This window comes from Plecotus auritus (genome assembly GCF_963455305.1).
Source record: "Plecotus auritus genome assembly, chromosome: 1".
Classification (NCBI taxonomy): Eukaryota; Metazoa; Chordata; class Mammalia; order Chiroptera; family Vespertilionidae; genus Plecotus; species Plecotus auritus.
Genome location: NC_137770.1, coordinates 58,908,978 through 58,933,028, shown reverse-complemented (window position 1 = coordinate 58,933,028; position 24,051 = coordinate 58,908,978). Strand labels below are relative to the sequence as shown.

Here is a 24,051-nt window from a genome sequence, read left to right as displayed (position 1 = left end):
AAGTTCCGTTTTGAAGTAAAAATGTTTCTTACCTCTAGCTCATTTTCATCAAAAATTTTGATGAGATCCTGTGGTATCAGTTCAAAAAATCCCTAGAAGAAAGAGTGGATTTAGAAACCTGGTTAGCAGGGTCAGTGGGCAATCCTACTTCAGCTCCTGGATGCTTCTGGAGGAACCCCACGTCCACACAGATTCTACCATTACACATTCATGCTTGCGTCTGTCTATTTCACATTTTAGATTCTCTGCTTCCTGATAGCTATGCCTTTTTGCACAAGACACACAGTCAGTGCTCAATACTGAATAAATGAAAAATTATGTGATAAATATTTAACAGAAGATTTTAAGGTAGCTTAAGAAATGAGTGCCCTGACAATAACCCAACTCCATGCAACCGAGATTTCAATATTGGCAAGAAGCTATGTGTCCCTAGTCTGTTCTCTCAGAGTTTCCTCAAAGTGGCAATTTTAAAGCTTCCCTGTACTCCTCAAGCCTCCCCCTCCTCCATGTCACCCCTTCTTTACAGGAGACAATTTCTGTTTGAGAGAGACATAGAGGCAATTATGCAGGATGGAATTCGCTCAACCTTCCACCTTCCCATGTACAACCAGCACCAACATCCACCATGGCCTCCTTCCCACTGCAGTGGAAAGAGGTACCACTCCCTCTCTGCGCTTCACCTGCTTCCTCAAGGTCACCGCACTAACCCTCCTTCTCTTTATCAGCTTACTCTTTGTGCATTTAAATGCGCTCCAGCCATATCTACGTTAAAAACAAAAGAGCAAACACCCCTTTCTTCTCTTCACAGACAAGTTCTTGACAGTGATATATGTTATCAAATCTACTTGTTCACCTCCTGTCTATCCCTCAACCCATTGCAATCTGACCTCTATGCCACTGCTTCCCCCGAGGCTGTCCTGGGAAAAAGTCTAAGCAACTTTGCGGCTACATCTAATGAGCGCTTTCTAATTCCATGTCTTATTTGACTTCTCTGCAGTATATTGTTGAAATCATCTTTGTTCTTGAAACTTTGCTGTTGATGGTTTTGCTCTTATGTCTCTGTCTGCCTTTGCTAATTCCTTTGAAGACTCCTTTTCTCACTGTCCATCCTTTAAATGTTGGTGTTCCCAGGTTTCCACATGTGGCCATCCTCTTTCACCTTCCTGTTCTTTTGAATTTTCCATCTGATCTGGTCTACAGCTCCATTATACATTCACAGACGATTCCCCAATCCATACTGCCACCCCAATTATCCATCCTTTAATCACCCTATGGTGGATCTCCCCTCCTGAAGACCATTGAGATGCACCCACAGCACTACTTTCTTGGTTCCTAATCCATTCTTCACCTGGATTCTTTCCCAACTAGACCTCTCCTCTTCTGATTTACTGCACATCATTTCCAGAATGGTCTGACTAAAGTGTACAATGCATCTTAACACCATTTCCCTTCCTCTCACTGGACTTCAGAGAAAACTAACAAACAGGCCCTTCACAATCTGGTTTTTGGCCAGCTCTCCAGGTTTAGTTTTACCTTTCGCGTCCTCTTTTCCAGTATTGGAATTGCTTGTCTGCTGTCTAATGTGTGTATAGTCGGTCTCAACTGCTGCTCTCTCAGAACTGCATTTCCCTCCTTTCTGTGTCTGGCCAATCCCTCTAGTCCTTCCCTGCCCCACCTCCACTCTCCCCACTCTGGTCTCTCCCTCTCTTCTGGGCCTCCCTAGCACTTCAGGCTTGCATCTGTCCATTTCAAGTTTTAGATTCTCTGCTCCCTAATAGTACGGCTTATGTCTTTTTGCCTGAGGTAGCACCAGACAGTGCTCAATACTGAATAAATGAGAAAGTATGTAAAAAATATTTAACAGGAAATTTTAAGTTAGTTTAAGAAATGAATGCCCTGATAATAGCCCAAATGTCTACCAGTTGGGGGAAGTTTAAATAACTTAAGAATTAACATTATGAATAAAATGCAGCCATAAATAATGACAGCTATATCTCCTGACATGGTAAGATCTCCAATAAATATGTGATAAGAAAACAAGTCACAAACCAATACATACAGTGTGATCCCACACAGGAAAAGAAACAAGTGGTATATCCCACTATTCTTATAGCACTCTTGTTCCTTTGTTCACTAAGGTCATTTAAGGTGAAAGGAGTGGGATTGGGAAAGGTAAGGGCAATGGGAGGGGGGACTGTCAAGGTTTATTGCATGGATCTCTTGAGTGATTGAGTACTTTGTTAATATAAAAATATAATTAAATTGGGAAGTCATATGCTAATTTTTCTCAGATATGAGAAGCCCCAATATTTACATTTGATGGACTACACTTTGAAATTACAGAAAAGCAAACGAAAGAAGATGAGTACCTCTTTAAAAGCAGCCATTTGCTTCTGGATTCGATTCACAAATCGCCACTGTATTACAAGGCTAAAAGAAACAAAAAGTCTGTCTTTTTCACACAAACCAAGAAAAAAAAATTCAAGGCATATTTATCCTTTTTAGAAACAAACAAAATAAAGACTAGCTAAGCCCAAGGTAAACCCTGAATCTGAGTGGGCAATACAGCATTGTTAAAGAAAGAGAAAGCGACATCATGACTCTAGCTACTGGGAAAGAGAGATAATAATAGAGTCTTCCTGGAAAGAAGTACAAAATTATTTCCAGCAAAGTATTTACTAAGTATAGCAAAACACTTACTAACAAAATACTTACTAAATATATTCCTTTTTGTTCTTATTGGTGACAACTATTTCTGATCCACCAACTTTCAACTCATGCTGATGTGTCTAAAATAAAGTATGATACCTTCATATGTTAGTTTAGTGAAAAAAAAAATATACATATTATAGTTATACCAGAAACCTGGTGTTTTAAATTAAATCCATTCAAAACTAAGAAAACTTAAAATATTAGTTTTACTAAAATAAATACGGAATGAGTCAAATGTCAAAGAAAGCAGAAATTCTTGCTGAGAGACAGCTTTTGTTACTGGAAAATAAATTTAAAAATAGAGCACAGAAATATTTTGAGTATACACATTATTTAACGTCTAAACTTGTTATAACATTTGTGTCATAATTCATGTACCATTTTAATTCATCAAAGTTTACAAACCTGTCCAAAAAGTTCTTCATCTATGACAAACCTGAGGTCCAGTTCTGTTGGATCATTTTCAAGAATCCATCTTAGTGAATTGTAATATTCACTATCCTAGATGGGGAAAATTACATATGTAATATTTGTATACATATAAAAAGAAGACACCTGCACCTGCAAAGGAAGTATACTGAGAGTCTGAAGGAATAATGGGACCAAAGGGAAAAGGTCATTGGACACCTTTTCCATACATTCACATGTATTATAAACTAGTGGCCCAATGCACAAATTCGTGCACATTGAAAGGAAATTAATTAGAAGAAATATTTTAATATCACTATTCACCCTTTCTCCATAATAGAAGTGTCAACCAAATTCACGATTGACAATGACAGATTGAAATACACGCATGAGATTGGCGCCAGTGAGAGTTTTATGTGTATTGCGCATGCGCGAGTCAACTTAGCCTTTTATAGCTATAGAATAAACTTGCTTAATTAGACCTGCTTTCTGATTTAGCTAAACTTTTCCCAGCCCAGTAAAGCATCCCAACTTCTCCTTCAGGTAATTGTCAGCAGCAGAGCAGTAAATATCAACATGAAGCAGATTATTATTGTAGATCAGGCAGGGAGAACAAAGGGTAAAATATTTAACTACAGCAGTGTTTGACTATATTCTGTGCAGTGAGAAAACGTGAAGCCATTTTCAAGGTCCATCATTTCTTACTTCTTTTCAGTCGGGTCAAGTTTCTAAACTTTCTAAATCTCTGTTTCCTGGCTAATGAGAAAAAAATAGGATTCCACTGAGTCTCCTATCTACCTACTCCAGGACTTCTGTGAGGATCAAATGAGATGAGGCATGGGAAAATGCTTCACAGACATTTGGTTAAAGTGTAAAATGTTTCCACCTGGCTGTAAAGCAAGTCGTGTTCCTGGGCTGAAGACACTGCAAGGAGTCTAGTCGCTAGGGAGAGAAAGCTGGGTGTTGCTACATGATGTCATTACCCAGATGGACACTTAGTATATTATATTAGCCTTTTATTTATATAGATAGAGATGGATGACTAGTACGTGTGAGAGTAAAAATGTATACATCAATAGAGTGGGGCCTGCTTAAAAGTTTAGAACTTAATCTCTGTGTGGAAGTAGTGGAGGTAAATATTTTATTACTCAGTTAAAGATCAATAAAGCAGCTTTCAGATGAATCCTAACTTCCATGGCTATTCACGAGCACATAGCACCTTTCTCATGTGGCCTGTGAGACTGTGTGTGTACTGTTTAAGTAGCAGTGGGAAGGCTGTTATTTCTACCTGGGCCAAGTTAAAGAATAACCTCAAATACAGAATCTCAATTAACCAACTCAAGTAACTGCACAACCTTATGATTTGTAAAGAATTATACTGTTCACACTGATACTGTGTCACAGGAAGGGAATGCAAAGTGAACCTGGTACTGAGGAAGCGGTCTTGGAACCCATGTGTACACAGTGTTTGAGGCTATTCAGCATGGGCTATAGTGAGGGATTTAATCCTTATGTTTCTGCTTCTTTGTAGTGGCCTAATCTCAAGGTCTTGCCTTTGAACTGATATTTTGAAAACATATGCCATGCATGATAAGTGATTACAATTCAAATATTGATGTGAGAAATACATTAAAATGTTGTTCAGCATATTGAAGTATTTAGGGAGAAGTTTATTAATATCTGCAACTTTCTTTGAAATGTATCAGAAAAGTAAAATGGATTGATGGATAGAGGGGTGAATAGGTATGTGATAAGTATAGATAAAAAGCCAATAGTGGAATCTGGATAGTGGCTACACACATGTCCACTGTAAAATCTTTTTATCTTATTATATGTTAGAAGTTTTTCATAATAAAATGTTGGGGGAAATGTTATATTTTGGAACATTATAATCTATTAATTTCTTCATCTTTAAAAGCTAGCTCTTTAAAATATTCAGTTGCCTGTTAAATTATTCTCTCTATATATTGTAAGTGAAAATGACATACCACTGATTCCATATCATGAAGTGTTATTGGTTTGTGTAGCATCATCTTGTAAAATGGGCGGATGAAAAAACCTTGCAAGAAAGCAAATATTTTTAAAATGATTACCAAGTGAAAGAAATCAGATCATCACATTATAATTACATTATAATACAATAATTATAATTACATATAAGAAACTTTTAAGCTTAATACTAACCATCCAACAGTTTGCCATGATAAACTGCCATTCCAGCTACCCGGCCAATAAACTTGAAGTAGGAGAGGTGATCTTCATTACACAATCCAGAATTTGGATTTATCTGTAGGGTATAATTATCCCTGCAAAGACAACCACATTTAAATACTGCTCTCTATATTTCACATAAAAATTTTAATATGACCAATAATATTACAAATTATCACTTTCTTTTTAGAGTTGTTTACCTCTTTTAGAACCATATTAAACCTCTGGATTTAATGGTTTTCAAAACAGTAACTTCTGTCAAAAGGGAGAAATAACCCAAATGTTCATTGAAAGATAAATGGAGAAACAAAATGTGGTATCTATATATATAAAAGCCTAATATGCAAAGTGGCCCCTCTGGAGTTTGATCGCTCGCTATGATGTGTGCTGACCACCAGGGGGTGGCGCGGAATGAAGGAAGGCCCTGGCTGGCAGCCAGCAGCCGCTAGTGACCCTCCCCATGCACGAATTTCGTTCACTGGGCCTCTATATAACATAATGGGATATTACTTAACCTTCAAAAGGAAGGACATTCTGACACATTCTACAATACAGATGAACTCTGAGGACATTATTCTAATGAATTAAGTCAGTCACAAAAAGACAATGCTGTATGATTCCACATATATGAGGTGCCTAAAGTTGACACATTCACAGAGACAGAACGTAAAATGGAGGCTGCCAGGGCCTGGGAGGGTTAGCGTTTAATGGGTACGGAGTTGCAGTTTGGGATGATGGCAAAGTTCTAGAGATGGATGGTGCTGATGCTTGCACAACGGTGTGAGAGTACTTAATGCCATGAATTGTACACTCACTTTAAAATGGTTCAAATGGTAAACTTTATGTTAAGTGTGTTTTACCACAATTTAAAAAGTTATTTTTGAAACAGCATTAGTGATCCTCTTCCTTCTGGCACAGTGAACCACATATTTTCCTTGCACCATACAACTCTGTTACTTTTAGGACAGTGATGTCTTTGTCTGTATATGTCACTGTAAAGGTGCTTACGTAGCAGAATATTCAAACAACCCGTAATAAGGGTTAAACATTTCCTTCGAGATCAGGAAGAACCACTCTCTGGCGACTCCTCCGTAATCTAATCCTTTTTCACCATCAAACTCAATCCACAGCCGAGCCTTGAGGAAGTCCGCTCTCTTGACACCCATAATCCTCCTGTAAGAGTCCTCGAGAACAGTTGCTCGGCGAAGTTTCATTTCTAACTTGTTTGGAATGTCATTCTGAAAGCCCAGAGAAGAGAGACTTCTGGTTTAAATCAATTCAACACAACGGCAAATTTCTCTCAGGAAACTTACACAATTCATTGTATTCTACCTTGTGCCAAGACCCTTTCTCAGGGAAAGCATGACTAGGAATATTTCCTCTATGGTATGATAGAATTCATGCGTTTTCTCTAATCACTTAGTAACACAGACTTCTGATTTTTATATCTGAAGAAGCCACTGATGGTGGCAGTAACGCTCAGGTGAAGGTGTTTCAGGAACAGTCCTTTGCATATTAAGTTCCAGTGAAGACCCACTTGTGACCTACAGTGTAGCTGCTGCCTGCTACTTGCTACCTGCCTGTCAGTTCAGGGTTTTTCCCTGCTCCCACCATTCCTCCTTGGAGTCTGTCTCATTCACTCTTCAATAGGTACTAATATTTACAGACTGTGAGAGGCACTGTTCCCCACATTTTAATGGGTTAATGCAATTACTCCCCATAACAGCACTATGAGGAAGCTGCTATTATTATCTCCGTTTTATGGGTGAAGAAACTGAAGACAGAAGTTAGGAAAGGCTTCGCTCTTGGGTCTCAGTTTTTTTTTTTTTTTTTTTTTTTTAATATATTTTATTTATTTTTTACAGAGAGGAAGGGAGAGAGATAGAGAGTCAGAAACATCGATGAGAGAGAAACATCGATCAGCTGCCTCCTGCACACCACCTACTGGGGATGTGCCCGCAACCAAGGTACATGCCCTTGACCGGAATCGAACCCGGGACCCCTCAGTCCGCAGGCCGATGCTCTATCCACCGAGCCAAACCGGTTTCGGCGGGTCTCAGTTTTAAAGTAGGTGCGACATTGTTAAGGATAAGGCAGAGGTCAAGCTTAAAGGTAGCTCAAGGCTTTGTAGCATTGGTGTTTAATATTTTTATCTCTGTCTTGGTGTTCTGCTCTTTTTGGAGTGATGTGTGCAGATATGGATTTCATTGTTTAAATCATGCCTGCGATTTTTTGTTAAACGGGGGGCAGGGGGGGGGAGGAGGGGTTCAGCTTCTTAGCGTCCTGTGCCATGCTTCGGGAATGACACCTTGTCTCTTACCGTTCACTCATGTTTTTATCTCTTTATATACCTTTGTTGCAATGTGGATAATTTCCTCACAAGTTTTCTCTCTTAATCACCAATATATGTCATGATGGTTAAGAATATGGACTCTGAAGCTTTGCCACTAACAACCATGGAACTTGATCACATTATCTAATCTCTCAGTGCCTCAGTTTCCTCACCTGTAAAATGTGATAACAGTCCCTCTCTGGTATATAGGGAGCTTCCCAGACAAGAAACATTTAAAGGAGTTTATCACTACCAAACCAGTCCTACATGAAATGTTAAAGCGTCTTTTTGAAGGAGAAGGAGGAGGTGGAGGAGGAGGAGAAAATATGAACAATAAAATGGCAATAAATACATACCTATCAACAACTGAATCTAAAAACAAAATAGATGAACAAGCAGAACAGAGAATGGGAGGGACCAGATGGGAGGGACGTTGGGGGGGATGAGTGGAAAGGTGAAGGGATTAAGAAGTATAAATTGGTAGTTACAGAATAGTCATGAGGATATAAAGTACAGCATAGAAAATATAGTCAATAATATTCTAATAACTAAGTATGTTGTCAAATGGGTACAAGATTTATTATGAGATCACTTAGTAAGTTACATAATGTCTAATCACTGGGATATACATCTAAAACAAATATAATATTGTATGTCAATTGTAATTGAAAAATAAAAAATTACATTAAAAAAACTTTTCCCAGAAATATTCAAGTTTAACTGATATCCTGGGTCAATTCTAGAAAGTGATGTTTTTCTAGGAATTTGTCTAAATTGATTATTTCAAATAAGTCTTCAAATCTAAAAGTTTATAGTAGTTTTTAATTTTCTCTCATATGTTAATTGCTGATGTAAATGTCATTTTAGCCCTCTTACATTTATAAGAGTTGTTTGTGCTTCGTGTGTTTTTTTCTTAAGGAGATGTCTATTATTCCTCACAAAGTAATTTAAAATAGATTTAATTTCACAATTTAAAAAATCACTTCTTTCATTTGTTGTTGCTTTTTTGAAACTTTAAATGATTTAAGTATATTCTGTTTTTTTATTCTAATTTATAAATTTGATGTTGAACCCATTACTGTTACCTTTTCTTAGGCAGAGTAGAAGGCTGTAAATATTCATGAATGTGTTTTCACTTAATTCTATACCCATTGTTATTTAGTTGCATAGATTTTTAAAACCCATTATGATTTAATTATCTTATGCATTATTAAAAGTACTTTTATTCATTTCAAAAAAGTCCCTTCCTTATAGAGTTATTGTAGAGATGACATGAATAATACATTTAACTTGCTAAGAAGACTGCCCAGTATATAGTGAGAGCTCAATAAGTATTACTGCTTTCATTATAAGTTCTGTGTTCTGTGACCTGTTTCTAAAGGCCTTGTTCCATATCTCCTGCTGCCTGGAAAACATAAACAATTAGATATCGTAACATGTTTATAAGTGTTCAGGGTGACAAAAGAAGTTAGTCCTCCTATTTCACCAGCATTTTTCATTAAGACTGAAAATATTTACCAGACAAATAAACCAACAAAAACTTAAAATCCCAAAGAATTTTAAGAAGTAGAAAACAAATTTCTAAAGCAATTTTAACAGTTTTTATTGAAGATGAGTTTAAAAAATTGCTTATATTTTATGATTTTATTTAGACATACAATAGTTGCACTAAACAACTATTATATTTCATTTTTGTTAAATTTTGAATCTTGGATGTGCAAAAGCAGGCTTCTGGCTTAGAATGCAAGAAAATGTAACCCAATATAGCCACCTACTGGTAGTATTCCTAAACTGCAGGGAAAGGGGAAAAGCGTGAGCAAATTGGAAAGGTATTAAAAATATAGTCATTACCAACAGAAATGAAATAGATGGGTAGATAATGAGTTTAATTCCAAACATATTAAATTTTTGGTGATGGAAGGGAGTGTAGTGAACAGATGTGATAAGTACAAGGATACAAGCAACAAGAGCACTATTCCAACCACAGCTGTACTTTCCAATTATACAGTGTTACATTTGAAACTGTAGAGAATGAATGACTACCACTGGAAAACAACAGTCAAAGCAGAAAAGGAATCCAGAGAGCCCTGCACAGTCAAAGACCAGGAGGAGAGCATCTCCAGAGCGACTCTTGCTCAGGTTCTACAAAGCCCAAGCCCCACAACCCCTCTAGGAAACGACGTTGGAGTTCTTTAAAAGCAAGCTTTTAATATTACTTTTCTAGATTACAGGATATCTTAAAAAATAAAGACATAAGATGACTGTGGTCTCTAAAGGTATATAAAAGAATAAGCGTCCTTTCCCTATAGGAAACTAGTTAAAGTTGTTACAAATATAGAACAAATTCTCTTACTATATTCTTTTCTTTTCTTTTTTTTTGTATCTCCTTCATCCATTTAAAAAAGTATTTCCCATTACCTCAGTGTACATAACATTCATTCTTAAAAACTCATTATAAGTATCACTAACCTGCTTCTTCAACTTTCTTCGGAAGAACTCATACTTTCTTTTGTAATCCCTGGAGTAGGGCACTGCCTTGAGTTGAAATTTTTGGAAAAATAAAGAAGGTTTAGGTTGTTTTATTTTGGAACAATTTTAAAAGTTCCTCTCTCGGTATTTTACGAACATAAGTTAAAGGCATTAAAAGAGAATATTTGGAAAGAAAAGTTTAATTTAAAGAAAAACAAATATAAAACTTAAAACATTTTAAATTTCTCTGTTTAAGATAAAATTGTATTCAGTAATTCCTATGGCTGTAATTTTCATCATTCAATATTCTTGAAATGTAACATGCCAGAAACAGGAAATTTCTTCCAAGAAGAGAAATATTAGAAATGAAAATTTCCATTTCTAAAGAGACTTTCAAAGTGATTTCTCCATTAAGGGAACAATTTGAAAAATGTACTTTTTCCTTGAACGTTAGGAGTTGCCTTTTTTATCCATTATTTTAAACGACCAAACATGGAGACTAAAGAGTAATCTAAAAGAACTATATCTTTAATTTTACTTACTTTTGTGAATTGAAAACAATTAAAATATGAATAAAAAATGGAAATTTTACTATATAAAAGATAATTTTCCTATTATTAACCCGATTCAACAGTAGTATAAACATCATACATGGCAATATTTAAATATAAGTGTGTCATATATCTATACCTATACCTATACCTATACCTATACCTATACCTATACCTATACCTATAATCTATTATATCTACAATAATTTCGACCAAAAAGCTCAAGATGCAGCCCCAGAATGGACAGGGCACTGTCTACTTCCTCACCTGTACACTCTAGATTCCTCTCTGATCTGCTGTGGCCTGACATTCTTTTTCAGACAATGGCAAGTATGAGCCTGAGCACAGCAGCCCACTGCCTTAGCATTTTGACTGTCTGGCTTACTAGTCTCCCAAAGCTATTGTGCAGGAGAAGGATATACTCTGATATGCTTTTTTGAAATATCTGAGAACTGGAGTTGGGGTGACGACAGAGTAGAGAAAGGCAAATATGCTTTCCTCTCAATGCCTGTAGGGTTACGCACTTGACCATTCATCCTTAAAGAGATAGGTGAGAGGACAATCTCATCAGAACACACTGATATGAAGAAACTTACTGGTCCAGTTATTGCTACATTCTGCAACCGAGGATCTTCCCATTGCGTTCTTTTTATATCTGAAGAGAGAGAGAGAGAGAGAGAAAAGATATTGTTCATTCTTATGCACAAAATTCAATATTATGAAATAATGTAATGAAAAATCACGTTGCACATACTGTGATTTATGTAGAAGATTCTTCCATCTGTGTGAGTTCTTTCTTCCCATCCTGGCTATAATGAAGAATGTATTTCAATTATTTTACAAAAAGGTTTTAGATGTATGGGTAGAAAAATACCATTGGTTATATGATTAATTTAATTTGTATATTTCATTCTTAGTAAAAGGCATCAACACTTTAATAATATTACTTATAGCTGTTAAAAAACTATTACTGTATTCCAAAATACAAAGTATTTAATGCGGCCAAGTTAGATTGTTAGCAGCTCTATAAACTTACAGGTAAAGGTCCAAGGTCATTGGAAGAATCTAGTGATGTCTTTCCTCTCAAATGAGCTGGAATTTTCAGTCTTGGATCTTCCTTTTTTGGTAGAATAAATGAAGAAAACAGTATAATTTTAAAATCACTAAAGTCAATCTGATACTATGTTTTCTAATACCAATGAATATTTAAATTATTATCTTTTAAAATATATTTTTATTGATTTCAGAGAGGAAAGGAGAGGGAGAAAGAGATAGAAACTTCAATGATGAGAGAATCATTGATCAGCTGCCTCCACCCACGCATGTGCCCCGACAGGGAATTAAAACCGTGACCTCCTGATAAGCTGATGCTCAACCACTGAACCACGCCAGCCAGGCTTAAACTATTCTTTTATTTCATTTGCTTAATCTGAGAAATAATAGTTTCTCCATGTAAGATCTAGTATCATTTTCAGTTCTCAGATTTCAGAGTTGAATCTGTGTTAACTCATCATCTCTCACAGAAATCATTCAGAGTATTTTGCCCCATTCCATAGGGCTACATAAGACTCTTCTCTAAATAAAATTGGGTGAAAGAGTGGGACGTAAACAGGACTACTTGTTATTTCTGAAGCCCTGAACATGCTATTTGGCACCTGTTAACGTGTTGATTTATTAATATTTTTGAAAGACAGGATGGCAAGCTCAAATAGGTTATTAAAATCAACCAAATTATTGAAAAAGAGAACTTCAATTTATTTGAATTATTATTTTAATATTTTATTAAATAATTTATTAAATTATTTTAGGTACATTGGTCTTTAAAATAAATTAATCAAATCTATTTATTTTGCTGCTAATTTTTAGTAATTTTTCTATTAGTGGTGAACCAAAGGCTAAATCACTTTAAGCCCTTGTCTTAAGATAAAATACTTATTCTACTTAGCCTTACAAGTTGTTGTTTTTTAAATATTAAATGAGTACAGATTCAAAAGTACTTTGGAACTACAAAGATATTACTAAGTACCTTCCCAAGCATTTATGACTAGTGAGTTTAAAACTGGATATAGGAAGTAAATGTATCTATAGGATAATACCCCCAAAGACTAAAAATAGTCATAAACATATCTTGAATAGACAAAACTATTATGAATTCAATGTATCTTTAAATGACTACTAGACAATGAAGGTTATATTAATGTACTAGTACACTAAAAAAGATTACAAAGACTGTATATAAGAGATTACTATTGCAGTTGTTATAAATTTAAATTGGAGACTATTGAAGTTACCCAGGTGGTGGTTTTGGTGTTGTGGTCAATAAAGAAAGGCCTCCCGTTTGGTGCATGCCGGACTTCCCAGCCTTTAGGAAGGAACCCTTGCTCCATTTCAGACGGCTGAGTCACCTGCTGTGCCGAATCACTTGTGGGGACCTGTGGTTGAGGGCTTGCAGAAAAACTCTGGCTTGCTGGCAGCTGACTGGTCTCCACTGTGGCCTAGCACATTAATTAAATCATGTTGTAATGTTTTATAGAGGATACACAAATAGCTGTGGTTAAAAAGGTAACAACCTGCAGGCAGAATATACACTTGTAAATAAGCCTAAACATTGGAAGCTCATTTTTAAAATAAAGTGTTCTGTTAAACTTTGTTGTTGTTGTTGATTTAAATAAATTTTCATTTCTCAGCTAATTCTTGAGCAGTAAGATGCTGGTTAACGAAGTTGTTGCTGATGCACGTGACTAAGAGAAGCCACAGTGCAACTGCAGGAAGTTGTCTTTACTCACCCAAAAGACTCATAGGTGGGGAGTTCTACATATATAAAAGTGGGTTCAAACGTAAAAGTGGGTTCAAATGCTGGATAGGCAAAAATGCATGGCAAATATCCACTACAGAAATGGCTAGTTGAAATACAGTCATCTGATGAAATATTAGGTAGTAGTTAAAAGAAATACACTGGATCTCTATATTTTAAAAAAGGATGGGGTTTTAAAACAATGTTGAGCAAATAAAGATTCAGAATTATACAACACAACATCTTTACAAAGTTTGAAACACACAGACATAAACAATATTTTGCATTGTTTAACTCTGTTTGTAAGTATATAAAATAGGGTAGAATATACAACAAATTCAAAAAGATGGTTCTCTCTGGGGAGTAGGAACAAGTGTTTGGCTAAAAAATTTTTTCTTTTATCTGTAAAATTTTATTTTTAAAAATAAAATGTCTAGAAATGAATATAGCAATTTGTTAAAGGTGGTAAATTCTGGGTGTCAAGAAAAAGGGTATCTGTTATATTATTCTCAATAAGAGAAATGGTGATAAGATAAAATAAATATTTCCCTAAACACTTACAAAAGCACTCACTGTTGTCAAGGACAAAATGTCATCAACACAAATTTCTTTAATAGATACAAATTACTAAGATTATCTTTTAGCTAAATAATGGTCTTAACCATTCAAATTACAAAATTACCCAATGATCTAGTCTCATTTACTTTATCCTCTTATTTCCAACTGGACTTGTTTTATGTAATGACAAGTGGTAATTCATGCACATCAGAGATCCACAGGAAATAGTAGACACTTAGCACCAATGTCAGAAAATAACTAGAACATGCTAGCAGCATCCAACATATATCACAAAGTGATGTAATAGCTTCCACAGAAATATGATGGCTTCATTTATGTAAGAAAACAAGTTAAGGGATAGATTTGAGGGTACCTGTACAGTGGGCCTTGTCCATGTAGTGGTTCTGGAATTGTGATCTACATAATAAGATCTTCCTCTTTCATCTTGTTTTTCTTCCCAACCTGGTGGTAATCCAGATGAAGTAGGCAAAAGCTAAGATGAAAAATAATGAGAGAATTAAATATTACTAAGAAAAAAATGCGTTTAAAAAGATCACATCCCTTTGTCACTGCTAGCCCTCTTTAAAATGAAACATGTTTTAAATAATATTTTGAAGTGTACACAATAAATTATATAATCAGTTCATTTAAACAAAACAGTAGATAATAACAATGAGGGTATTAACACTAAGAAAACATGGGACAGTAGGAAATCTGGTCCAATATGGCAGAATGGATGGAAACTGCCTTCACCTCTTCCCATGACCACATCAAAATTACAACTAAATTACTGAACAATCAACCTGAATAACCAGAATATCCATCTGAAGACCAGCTGAACAGACGTCTTATAATTAAGGATTTACAGAAGAAGCCACATGAGACTGGTAGGAGGGGTGGAGACATGAAACAGGTTGGCCCTGCACCCACATGCAGTGGTTGAGAATCCGGAGGGATATCTCATCTGCAGAGGTCCCTCCGGGGACCCAGGGGTCTCTACCCGATGCTGAGCTCCCCAGCCCAGAACAAAAGTGCTGGGAAGAAGAGCCCACATGACATCTGGCTGTGAAAAACCTATGGGGATTCCTACCCAGAGAGATGGATGGCTGCTGGAAGCCTCGGTGAACTCCTAAAGGGCTTGCACACAAACTCTTGTTCCCAGGCACTCACCCAGAGCTCCAGCAGAGGGATAGCAGTTTAGAAGGTATCTGAGTCATACAGGGAGAAACTGACTTGTGTGGTTTTGGAGAGAGGGCTGGAGGGACAGTCACCAATGACCCTGTGTTGAGTCCCTCTCCCACACTGCACATAGATGCCATCTTTCCTGGGTCAAGCACTTCCCCCTCAGAGCATTAGCCTAGTGAGCTATACTAGTCCCACTCGACGGCTCCCAGAGGCCTTGCACTACTCAACTTGGTCAGAGTTGTAGGTTCTGCCAGCGGCAATCAGCTGGGGCCCACATTGCAGTCTTTCTTAAAAAACACGTGAGGAATTCTGGGTGTCAGAGACACAGAGAGAAACTGAGTTGTGTGACTTCATAGAAAGGGCCATCTTCCTGCATGCTTGACAGGTGCCACCTGTCCTGTGTTGAGCCCTCCCTCTTAATCTGCTTTAAACTGATGAACTCCACTGGCTCCACCCTGATGACTCCCCAAGACCCCATCCCACCGCAAAGGTACACAGGCCCTAGGCAGGTGGCAGCTCGTCTTTGGTGTACCCTGAGATTTTGGCTGAATGGCTTTAGATCCAGAACTAGTGCCAAGTTGAATCTGTATTAACTTGGTGAACACCACTTGCCCTTACCTGTGATTCCCTGTGAACCCAACACATGCAACTAGCGTATTGCCCAAGGCTCTTTCCGTGGCTGAGCAGAACGGGCAGCTGGCAGGCAGTGGCAGGTCTCGGGGTGGCTTGGGCCTTTTGCTGACCTGTCCCAGGCCTTGTACTTGTGGCAGCTGGCCTTGGTACAAAGCTTGGGAGGCCCAGCAAGGGAGCTACCAACTGTGGATTGCTTTGTAGCTCCTAACAGATAGCCCAGAGCTGGTCACAGGCAGCGTAGGACATTGACCTGCACCAGAGTCTCTTCCAATAGGCCCTAGAACCAACATGCATGGTGGCAGTCTTCAAACCACAACAGAGCATGGCCCGATTCGCTCCAAAAGTGATACACTAAAAGGGCGGTCCCAGAAAGCACCAGACCCTGTGGGGGCAAATTCTGTTTCATGGGGGTCAGCCCCCATGCAGCAGCTCAGACATTGATTGTGACCAATCCTCATAGCCAGCCAGTGGAGGGTCAATCCCACTGATAGATATACCAATAGCAATCAAAGCTCATCTACAAAAGAAAAGCATACATAACCTACACAAGGTATGCTCCTGGAGCACCAGGTGATCAGGGAGTCTGTGCCACTGAGTCGCTCAGTACACTTATACTACACATAAGGCCACTCTACCAGGACTGGGAGACATGGCAGATCTACCTAATACAAAGAAAGGTAGCCAAATGGGAGGCAAAGAAAATGCCCTAAACAAACAAACAAAAAAACAAACAGAAGTCTTCAGAGAAAAAGCTAAATGACATGAGGGCAAGCAGTCTATCAGACACAGAGTTCAATAAAATGGTTATAAGGGTGCTCAAGGAACTTAGTGAGAATTTCACCAAAGAGAGAGCAAGCATAAAAAAAGACAGAGAAACCAGTCAGAAATGAAGGACACAATATCTTAAATGAAGAATACAATAGAAGGAATCAACAGAAGATTAAATGAAGTAGAAAACTGAATCAGTGATTTGGAAGGCAAGGTAGAAAAAAACACTCAATCAGAGCAACAAAAATAAAAAGTAATTTTTAAAAATGAGGATAGTTTAAGGCAGAAGTCGGCAAACTCATTAGTCAATAGAGCGGCAAACCACGGCTCACAAGCCGCATGTGGCTTGCGAGCTGCAGTTTGCCAACCACTGGTTTAAGGGACCTTTGGGACAACATGAAGCTTAACAACATCTACATCATAGGGGTCCCAGAAGGAGAAGAGAGAGTATGGGATCGGGAACCTATTAGAAAAAATAATAACAGAAAACTTCCCAACCCTGGCGAAGGAAAAAGATACACAAGTCCAGGAAGCACAGAATCCCAAGCAAGATGAACCCAAAGAGGCCCACACCAAGACACATCATAATTAAAATGCAAAAGGTTAAAAACAAAGAGAGAATGTTAAAAGCAACAAGAGAAAAGCAGTTAGTTACCTACAAGGGAGCTCCCATAAGACTGTCAGCTTATTTCTCCACAGAAACTTTGCAGGCCAGAGGGATTGGCATGAAATACTCAAAATGGCTATATGCAAGGACCTACAACCGAGACTACTCTACCCAGCAAGACTATCATTTAAAATTCAAGGAGAAATAAAGAGCTTCCCAGATTTAAAAAAAAAAAAAAGCTAAAAGAGTTCATCACCACCAAACAATTATTACAAGAAATGTTAGAGGGACTTTATATGAAGAAGAAGGACACTCCCCCATAAATATGAATAAAACGTCAACAACTAAGTCCCTTTCAATAATCACTTTAAATGTAAATGGCATAAATGCTCCAATCAAAAGATATAGGGTAGCTGAATGATTAAGAAAACAAGACCAGCTCTAGCTGGTTTGGCTCAGAGATAGAGCGTGGGCCTGAGGACTGAAAGTTTCCAGGTTTGATTCTGGTCAAGGGCACATGCCCTCGTTGAAGGCTCGATCCCCACCAGGGGTCATGCAGGAGGCAGCCAATTGATGATTCTCATCATTGATGTTTCTCTCTCCCCTCCCTTTCTCTCTGAAATCGATAAAAATATATATTTTAAAAAAAGAGACTCACTTCAGTTAGAAAGATACACAGAGATTGAAAATAAAGAGATAGAAAAAGATATTTCATGCCAATGGAAACAAAGAGAGCTGGGGAAGCAATATTCATATCAAACAAAATAGACTTTAAAATAAAGCTATAATAACAGACAAAGAAGGTCATTGCATAATAAGGAATCAATCCAAAAGAGAATATAACCCTTGTAAACATTTATGTACCCAACACAGTATCACCTAAATATATAAAGCAAATACTGATGGACATAAAGAGAAAAATCAACAGTAAGAGAGGACTTTAACACCCCATTGACATCAATGGACAGATCTTCCAGACAGAAAATCAACAAGGGAACAGCTTTAAATGGCACAGTAAACCAGATGAGTTAAATTGATAGCTTCATAGAATTTATCCCAAAGCAGTGGAATATACGTGACTGAATTCTGACATGACACTTCATGTGTGGGGCAGAATAGCTGCTATATGCCACGGGCCGTGTACAGAACCAAGGCAGCTGGACACCATCATCCTGAACCATGTGCTTCCTGTGGCAGACCCCCTCCAGCCAGGACAGCCCTTCAGACAAGCCGGATGTCACCCACAGTCAGAGATGGGCTTTCTTACTATGCAGGAGGCAGTTCTTCAGTTTCGTTCTTAAAGAAACTACCTACTCGCCCTGACCGGTTTGGCTCAGTGGATAGAGCGCCAGCCTGTGGACTGAAGGGTCCCAGTTTCAATTCCAGTCAAGGGCATGTACCTTGGTTTCGGGCACATCCCCAGTAGGGGGCATGCAGGAGGCAGCTGATCGATGTTTCTCTCTCATCGAAGTTTCTAACTTTCTATCCCTCTCCCTTCCTCTCTGTAAAAAACGAATAAAATATATTTTAAAAAAAGAAACTACCTACTCAATTTCCCTCCCCTGCACCTCCTATCCCAGAGCCTTCCTGGGCTGGATCAGTACTCCGCTAGGCAGTCAGTGTTAAAAAGAAGAAAAGGTTGCTGAGTTTTACATTTTCATGGATGATGGGGCGGGGGGCGGGGGGGTCAGGAGAGGATGAAACTCACCACAGGAAGTGCAGGCTGTTCCTCAAAAGTGTAGGCTTGTAAGCTGCCTCTTCTGCTGGAATGATTCTTATAAAAAGAAGAATGATAATAATTTTATATATTGGATTTGTCTTTGAGAGGCTGATAACATCGTGGGGGTGGGTATGAGGGAGTATAAGAAAGAACACTGGCTAGGAAGCGATGTGGAGACTGGTGACAGCATCCAGGGCTCTCAGCACCACCCACGTGCTAATGCCTTTAGCTTCGAGACACCTCTCCCCTACCCTAGACTGCCTGCCTCCTGGGCACTTTCCCTTTAATGTCAAACAGACACCCCTCACTGTGCCCCAAACTGCATTCGGTTTTTCCCTGTTCACAGCTACTCAAGCCCTCTCCTCACTTCAGTGGGTAGCATGTGAGGCCAGCAGCTGCCCAAGTCAGATGTCAGTCAGACCTCAAACTCCTCTACTCCTGTCCCTCACAGCCAGGTCAGTCACCAGATCCTATTCATTCTGTTTCTTGACTAGCTTGCAAATACACTCCCTCTCCACTTTAGTTCAAGTTTGTTGTTTTTAAAATGTCAAGTGTTCCTCATTTGTCACCTTGGTTATTACTACAGCAACATCCTAATAGATTTCCTGACATCAAGTCTGATTTTCTTGAATCTACATCCCATAGGGAGTGATGCAGCCAGAGACCATTGTACAGCGTGAGCCAGCCACCGGGTTCTCTAGCTCGGAGCCCTGCAGTGACTTCATACCCTCACTAGGATAAATTCACAGCCCAGAACACAGTGCTGAGTGAGCTTCCTGACCTGGCTCTTCTTTTCGGCTCCAGCACCTCCCACCTCACAAACAAGATTGCTTGTTTCCCGGAAATCCCAAATACTCTCTTTCCTTGTGTTTCCATACACATGTTGTTGTCACTATCTAAAATACCTTAGTTTTGTTATTTAATGACATCAAAATGTATAATACACATATAAATGAACTCAGAATAGCCATTGTACCATTGTTTATAATAATAAAGAATTATAAACAATCTAACATCTATCAACAGGAGACAGTATGATCCCTTAAGGTTTATTTGCACATTAAATATGGCAGAGTTTGATAATTTTTGTTGTTGTTGCTTTTAAAAGGAGTAAGTTTATATTTACTGAAATGGTCCAATGGTTTATGATATAGCAAGTGAAAAAAGAAAGTTACCAAAAAGTATGTATGAGATGATCTCAGGTTAAAAAATCATATAGAAATATATGTGTGCTCACAAGTTTATAAATATAGAGAAAATGTTCAGGACAATAATGGTATATGCCAAACCATTAATAGCAATTGAGGAAGCATGTGTTAGAGGTAACATGGAAGATTTAACTTTTATTTTATATACTTCACTACTGTTTTGTTAACCATGACCATATAACACTTTTAAAAGAATAAATTGTTTTTCTGAATAAGCAACACATGCGTACATATGCTATAAAATTCAAGTTACCAAAGACACATGTCCTGCTCACTTGTTCTTCCCTTCAGAGCGGAGGATTGTTATCAGTTTCCTTTAGAGTCTTCAAGAAATCTCATACACATACTTATTCTCTGTCATTTAAATAATTTACATAAAGAACAGTACATCAAGCACACTGTTCTGTACCTTGCTGGTTTTCACTGACTAATACCTTAGAGATTGTTCCACACAACACATACATTCAAAGCCATCTCATTCTTTTCAATGTCTGCATAGTATTTCATTGTATGGATACCATATATTACTTTTTAAATAATAAAAAAATAACAGGAGAAAAGGGAATAGAATCTTATGTGATTTATCACCAGTAAATCAAAATAGCTTATTCTCTAAGTCTTTGACTGACCTTTCCCACGCCCCTGACAAAAATAAAAAGAAAATGGAAGACAGACTAGACAGGTGGAGGAAAGGAGGGGAAAAGAGCAGGCAGGCAGATGTGCTCTTGGATATCCATACGAGTATTCACAGAGAACTGTCTACATTGAAGTTTGTTGAAGAAAGTGCTGAAACAGAAATCAGCAAACTTCTGTTATCTTTTTGTCTCTATTATAACTACTCAACTCTATCAATATAGTGTAAAAGCAGCCATAGGCATCACTTAAACATGTGGATATGGCTATATTTCAATAATACTTGAGCATATTGTGCCTTGCATATTGTTGCCCCTCAATAAATATTTGCTAATTGAATGAAAATCAGGGAACTCCAACTAGAAATGACCATAGCATCCTCAGAGAATGATCTTTGTCTTTCACTGAAAGAACTCCCTTGGTGATACAGATGAGAGAGCTAGCCATAAAGATCGCATTATGGCAGTGCATGTTGGAATACTTGCTTCTGGACCCGACACACAGCAATTTCTAAAGCAGTTACTGAAGTGAGAGTGCCATCTGTCTCCTTGTTTAGTCAAAGTACATCAGCACTTATTCACACATGTGCGTTGGAAACATCTGCAGTATAACTGAGGAGGAGAAAGTAGGATCTGGCCTGACACTCATCGGTAGGATCGAGACAAAATCAAGACCAATCTGTAATTATGCCTGGACACAGACAAAATGTGAACATTTTCCAAGCCCAAAATACCAAATATCTCCCTATCCTGGCAAATGTGAATGACTGATGCCTCTTGACTAATTATAGCTTTTGCCTGGCTATCGGTAAAATTTGAGAGACCCAATGACAGAGTTACCCCTGCTTCCTCACAGCATTCAAGGCACAAGCAAAATCTTGCTTTCCTACACCCTCCCCCAAATTGCCTAACATGAGCACAAATCCATTAAGTCTTTTCTAACATATCTTACTGAGACACTCATGGGGTGTGCTCTGCTGAAATGAGTAATAAACCTAACTTGTTCAATTACAGGTGTGTTCATGGTGGTCTCTGGCTGAAGGGCATTGACATAATGAACATTTGGACTCCAATGACCATTTAGATTATCCAAGACTCTGTTCTATACCATTAGTGGGACTATTTGAAAAAATGATCACACTCTAAAGTCCCAAAGTCCCTAACACATTATTGCATGCCATTTAGACAAAGTTGTTATCACAAGAAAAAAATTTAAGAGCATCTTACTGAGCTGGATACTGGCTGGCCAGTGGCTGAATTTCCACTAATAGTAAGTAAGGCATTCAATTCTTCTGCAAGGTGAGTCTGAACATCCGAGTTGTTTGATGGTGGAGGTGATGAGAAGGCCCGATCGCTATATAAGATGCCTTCATCTTCTCTTATAATTTCCCAATTCTAAAATGAACAGAATAAGCTTAAGTCACACATACTTTAATTTGTTGCTATAACATGTGTCTATCTACGAGAAAAAGAACATTATATCTACCTCGGAAGAGTCTCGGTTGTCAACACTTTCTGTTTCCTCAGATATCTGCCGCCTGGTGGTAAATGCACGTTGTGCTTGCAGTTGAATGTTACCATTCTCAGCATCTGTTAGGCTGTCCCTATATTAGAAATAGAAAAGCTATCACCGATGTCTGAAGAGAGTTAAAATGATAGCCAAATATTCTGTGATCATTTAAAAAACACCTATGTTAGATCAGAATTTATTCTTTTCAAAATGCATAGATTAAGTTGTGGGCACATTGGTACCTTATGGAGTAAAAGTTTTTGTGAAAGTGTGTATGTAACATGTCTAACTTTGGTATTTTAGTTCATCACTGTACCTGGGATAGTGGCTGACATGTAGGGGAACTCAAATATTTGTTGAATGAATGACTATCTGAGAATTTCACAAATAATTTCATTATATTATTTTGCCATGTTATTACAAGAGTATAATCTAAAGTAGTTCTCGAAAGTTCATAAAAGAGAAGCTTAAAGAGTTACATATACATCTTCATGAATCATATGGCAACATTTCCTAGAACTGATCTTAAGCCAAGAGTAGAGTTCCCCATGCATGAATATAGAGAGAAGAATAAAAGACACTACAATTAAAAATGTAATATATTGCAATGAAATGGTTATCTATTTTTGATTATACATAAATAGTAATGGTCCTGGTCTAATAATAAAGGTATGTCTGGGTTTAGGAAAAGCATGGAGGTACCATACTGAGGGGCAGGTCTTTTCTACTGTACCTTTCCTAAATTGCCCCAGTCATTTGTTAGTCATATTATTCTATTATTTACATTTATTATATCTAGAACATCAGATCAAGATATTTTTTACAAATATTTAATAACAAAAGTATTGTTAACTTAGTTAATGCTATATAAGCCCAGGATAGTCAGAACACCAGTTCTTATTGTACTATTGCTGAAGAACACATAATTTTGACAGATTTCCCCCCCTAAATACTTAATTTTGGCTAGCTGAAAACGACATCAACCATAGAGAAAGAAACGTGATTCTGCTCAAGTTGGGCTGACCATAATACTGAGTAGGCAATACGACAATTTTGCAGAATTTTCTAGTGTCTTCAGTTTTGTAATCTGTATGTCATTTTACAGAGATCAATGCCTCTGTGCCATAATCACTCATTTGCTTTGGGAGGATCTGAGAACATAAAATACCTATGAAAGTACTTGGGCTATAACAGGCAAAAAATTAGAAGGTTCATGAAAAATAAAATAAAAAATCTAAGTGTGTCAAAAAGTGGAAAACTAAAGAAAGACTTCAGAAGGCTATGAGAAATAGGATAGTTGATAATAAATATGAATAATTGGAGAATTTATTTACAAATATATAGTCTGATGATGAGAAAAAATGTCACTGAGGAGATGTATCCTATCTAATAAAAGAGTAATATGCAAATTGACCATACCTCCGCTACACCACAAGCCACGCCCACCAGTCACGCCCACCAGCCAATCAGGAGGAAATATGCAAATAAACCCAACCAAGAAGGCTGCAGCCACAGAGAGCAGAAAGGAGGCTTGGGTTTCCCTGACAATGGAGGAAGCCAAGCTTTCTGCCTGCCCTTGCCGGCCCAGGCCTCCACTCAATGCTACAAAGTTTTAATTATAGAAGATAAATCCCAACAGAAATGGCGGCAGCCACAGAGCTGGAGAGAGCAGGAGGCTAGGGTTGCCTGCAGCGATGGAGAAAGCCAAGCTTCTGCAGCCCTGGCCTGCCTTGGCCTCCACTTAAGGCTACAA

General features: G+C 37.8%; 1 protein-coding gene across 2 annotated transcripts in view; it reads right to left on the bottom strand.

Annotated features, from left to right (window-relative positions):
* Positions 1-24,051, bottom strand: part of NEDD4 (NEDD4 E3 ubiquitin protein ligase) — a 136,264-nt gene that overhangs the window by 8,370 nt on the left and 103,843 nt on the right. For both annotated transcript variants that reach the window (XM_080687249.1, XM_080687248.1), the window contains 16 exons: positions 22,275-22,392; positions 22,016-22,183; positions 18,937-19,002; positions 14,409-14,528; positions 12,975-13,178; positions 11,720-11,800; positions 11,438-11,492; positions 11,280-11,338; positions 10,133-10,198; positions 6,340-6,569; positions 5,305-5,426; positions 5,109-5,179; positions 3,118-3,213; positions 2,716-2,789; positions 2,370-2,430; positions 33-92 (listed from right to left, as the gene is read on the bottom strand). In XM_080687249.1, the coding sequence (XP_080543375.1) occupies positions 33-92; positions 2,370-2,430; positions 2,716-2,789; positions 3,118-3,213; positions 5,109-5,179; positions 5,305-5,426; positions 6,340-6,569; positions 10,133-10,198; positions 11,280-11,338; positions 11,438-11,492; positions 11,720-11,800; positions 12,975-13,178; positions 14,409-14,528; positions 18,937-19,002; positions 22,016-22,183; positions 22,275-22,392 (1,651 nt within the window). The remainder of the gene's footprint in view (positions 1-32; positions 93-2,369; positions 2,431-2,715; positions 2,790-3,117; positions 3,214-5,108; positions 5,180-5,304; positions 5,427-6,339; positions 6,570-10,132; positions 10,199-11,279; positions 11,339-11,437; positions 11,493-11,719; positions 11,801-12,974; positions 13,179-14,408; positions 14,529-18,936; positions 19,003-22,015; positions 22,184-22,274; positions 22,393-24,051) is intronic.